Source organism: Microcebus murinus, chromosome 4 (genome assembly GCF_040939455.1).
Source record: "Microcebus murinus isolate Inina chromosome 4, M.murinus_Inina_mat1.0, whole genome shotgun sequence".
NCBI lineage: Eukaryota > Metazoa > Chordata > Mammalia > Primates > Cheirogaleidae > Microcebus > Microcebus murinus.
The window spans coordinates 55,008,077-55,011,198 of record NC_134107.1 but is presented as its reverse complement, the minus strand read 5'-3'; the positions used below and the strand labels follow the sequence as shown (position 1 = coordinate 55,011,198).

General features: G+C 50.1%; 1 protein-coding gene across 1 annotated transcript; it reads left to right on the top strand.

Moving 5' to 3' along the window:
* Positions 1 to 1,605: 1,605 nt before the first annotated feature.
* OR52W1 (olfactory receptor family 52 subfamily W member 1) lies at positions 1,606 to 2,568 on the top strand. The gene has a single exon (XM_076002228.1). It carries the CDS (start codon positions 1,606 to 1,608, stop codon positions 2,566 to 2,568), a length of 963 nt encoding a protein of 320 aa, XP_075858343.1.
* The last annotated feature ends 554 nt before the right edge of the window (positions 2,569 to 3,122 follow it).

The following is a 3,122-nucleotide window of genomic DNA, read 5'->3' as shown; positions in this document are numbered from 1 at the left end:
TACAATAGAGTAGGACAACAGATGCTATTGAAGAACAAAGGAGGCCAGCACGGTGGCTCATGCCTAACTTTGGGGGAGGCTCGCTCCAGCCCAGGGGTTCAACACCAGCCTGGACAACATAGAAAGACTTTGTCTCCACAAAAAATAATTTTAAAACTAGCTGGATGTGGTCACAAATGCCTGTAGTCTCAGCTGCTCGGGAGGCTGAGGCAGGAGGATCCCTTGACCCCAGGAGTGTGAGGTTGCAGTGAGCTATGATGACACCACTGCACTCTAGCCAGGGCAACAGAGCGAGACCCTGTAATTAATTAATTAACTAATTAATTATTTAATTTTCTCCCAGCCATCAGGGAGTCGGCAAAGATCTCTCAGAGGAAGTATTCCTCTTTCTCAGATCTTTCTACTCCATATTCTTTCCTTGCTTGCCCCCATCTCTGCCTCCTTACTCTACTTCCTGAGTTACTGGCCCATCAGCATTAAGAAAAGAAGCCGAACAGGGAAGAGTTAACATGGCACAGGTGGGAGGGAGAAGGGCCCTGAGGGAAGCAGGTAGAACAGCCTCATAAAGGGCCCCACAGGCATTGGTCAAGATAAAGAGAAGCTGCCAACACACAGGCTCAAGATCTTTCCTCAGCCCAACCTTCTAGAAAGCTGGAGATTTCTTCCTATTTTTTTTAATCTATTCAACATTTTTTAAGCTTCTGCTACGGGATAGATTCTGGGAGGAGTTGGTCTACTTGCCTTGCCTCTTCCAACATCAGAGATGCTTCTTCAGGTGGCTGCTACTCTGGACTAAGTGTCATTTTCTCCCCGTGTGTCACCTCTACTCCCTCTGGTACCCCAGGAATAAGACTCTAGTGGGACCCCTTTCTGGATTATGAAGGAGAGAAAGTAAGTTCCTTTCCTTGCTGTCATCTGTCTTTCTCCATTGCTCCCCATCCCCAACTTCAACCTTCCAGCTAGTGTTCAAATTCACTACTTCAGCATCAAGTTCAGAATAACGTAAGCACCCCAGCCCCCAAAAACCCACCAAGTTTTCTTCTGCCACACCATGCCCCCCACCTTCACTCCAGATCCCATCTGCCTACCACTACAGTTTCGCCCTTTCTTTTTACTCTGCTTCCTTTCTTCTTAAAGGGTTGGTGCCCAAAATGTTAGAGCTGAGCAACACTTAAGATCATTGTGCCCACCCCCACTGTACAGCTGAGGGGAAACTGAGGCCCAGAGGTCACACCCAAGGATACACTGTCAGGGACAGGGCAGCCTGAGACCTGATCCTCAACCAGCGCTGGCTTTCTCCCTATCTACTGCAGCAGTCACCCCTACCTCACTACACTTCCTCATTACCGTTGTTCACTGCTTCCTCCCCCTACAATACTCAGGGGCTTTTAGGAGCAAAGGATTCTCCCATCCTACCTAGAGTTGTGACCTTAATTATCCATCCAAAACCACCCCCCCAAAGGTTATAACCTTGTGAGCCTCTCAGCCCTGCACTACCCCTACACATACCTCATGGGTGGGTTTGTGCCACTGTGACACCCCCAAAATCTCTCCCCTTATCAGCAGTCATGCCTCCATGATCCCTAAAGCTTTGCCCACCACAAAATGGCAGAAACACCCCAGCCCAACTCCACCTTCCCACACCCAACCTTCTTCATACTGACTGGCATTCCAGGGCTAAGAGGTGCCCAGACCTGGCTGACACTGGTCTTTGGGCCCATGTATCTGCTGGCTCTGCTGGGCAATGGAGCACTACTGGCAGTGGTATGGATTGACCCTGTGCTGCACCAGCCCATGTTTCTACTCCTGGTCACACTAGCAGCCACAGACCTGGGTTTAGCCACATCTATAGCCCCAGGGTTGCTGGCTGTGCTATGGCTTGGACCCCAACCTGTGCCATATGCTGCCTGCCTGGTCCAGATGTTCTTTGTACATGCGTTGACTGCCATGGAATCTGGTGTGCTTTTGGCCATGGCCTGTGATCGTGCTGTGGCAGTAGGGCGTCCACTGCACTACCCTATCCTAGTCACCAAAGCCCGTGTAGGATACGCAGCCCTGGCCCTGGCACTGAAAGCTGTGGCTATTGTTGTGCCCTTCCCTCTGCTGGTGGCACGATTTGAGCACTTCCGAGCCAAGACCATAGGCCATGCCTACTGTGCACACATGGCAGTGGTAGAGCTGGTGGTAGGTAATACACGGGCCAACAACTTGTACGGGCTGGCACTTTCACTGGCCGTGTCAGGTGTGGATATTCTGGGCATCACTGGCTCTTATGGACTCATTGCCCATGCTGTGTTGCAGCTGCCTACCCGGGAAGCCCGTGCAAAGGCCTTTGGTACATGTAGTTCTCACATTTGTGTCATTCTGGCCTTTTATGTGCCTGGTCTCTTCTCTTACCTCACACATCGCTTTGGTCGTCACACCGTCCCAAAGCCTGTACACATTCTTCTCTCCAATATCTACTTGCTCCTGCCACCTGCACTCAACCCCCTCATCTATGGGGTTCGCACCAAGCAGATCAGGAGCCGATTCCTGGAAACCTTCATATTCAGAAAAAGCCAGTTCTAACGGACAGAACTAGAAGTGGAGGTGAAGGTGAAGGGAGCCTGGAGCCTGGGGTAGAGATGGAGGTACACTAGGAGTCTGAGGTCTAGGGGTGGATTATGTCATCTTTGTCCCACTGTCTGCCCGATTGTGATAATCACTCAACAGATATTTAATGTGAAGCCCCCATTATGTGTACCACCAGCACGGGTAGACTGGGGCCTGACCATGTGCCCTGCCTGGGAGGAGGCAGGGGTCATCACTAGAAGCACATAATGTTAGCACACGATGAAATAGTAATATTTCACATGGCTGCAGCTGCCACAGTATTGAGATATTAAACAGAAAGTTAAATGGTGTTACCCATGGGGATTCATTTTCATCTAAGACTCCACCACACAGGACGGGACACTGCGTGACAAAAGGTCTTTCACACCAGAATGGACTTCAGAATGAGTGTAATCTTAGACAGAAGGCAGGGAATCACTTTTGTGAGGTCAAAGAAAGCTACAGGCTGCAGAGGCAAACCCAAGCTCTCCAGGAAAATTATCATAAAACAAGTATTGGAGTTAGCCATG

What these genes read in the sequence shown, in the direction of transcription:
- OR52W1 (XM_076002228.1), top strand. Translation starts at nt 1,606, where the DNA reads ATGGCAGAAACACCCCAGCCCAACTCCACCTTCCCACACCCAACCTTC.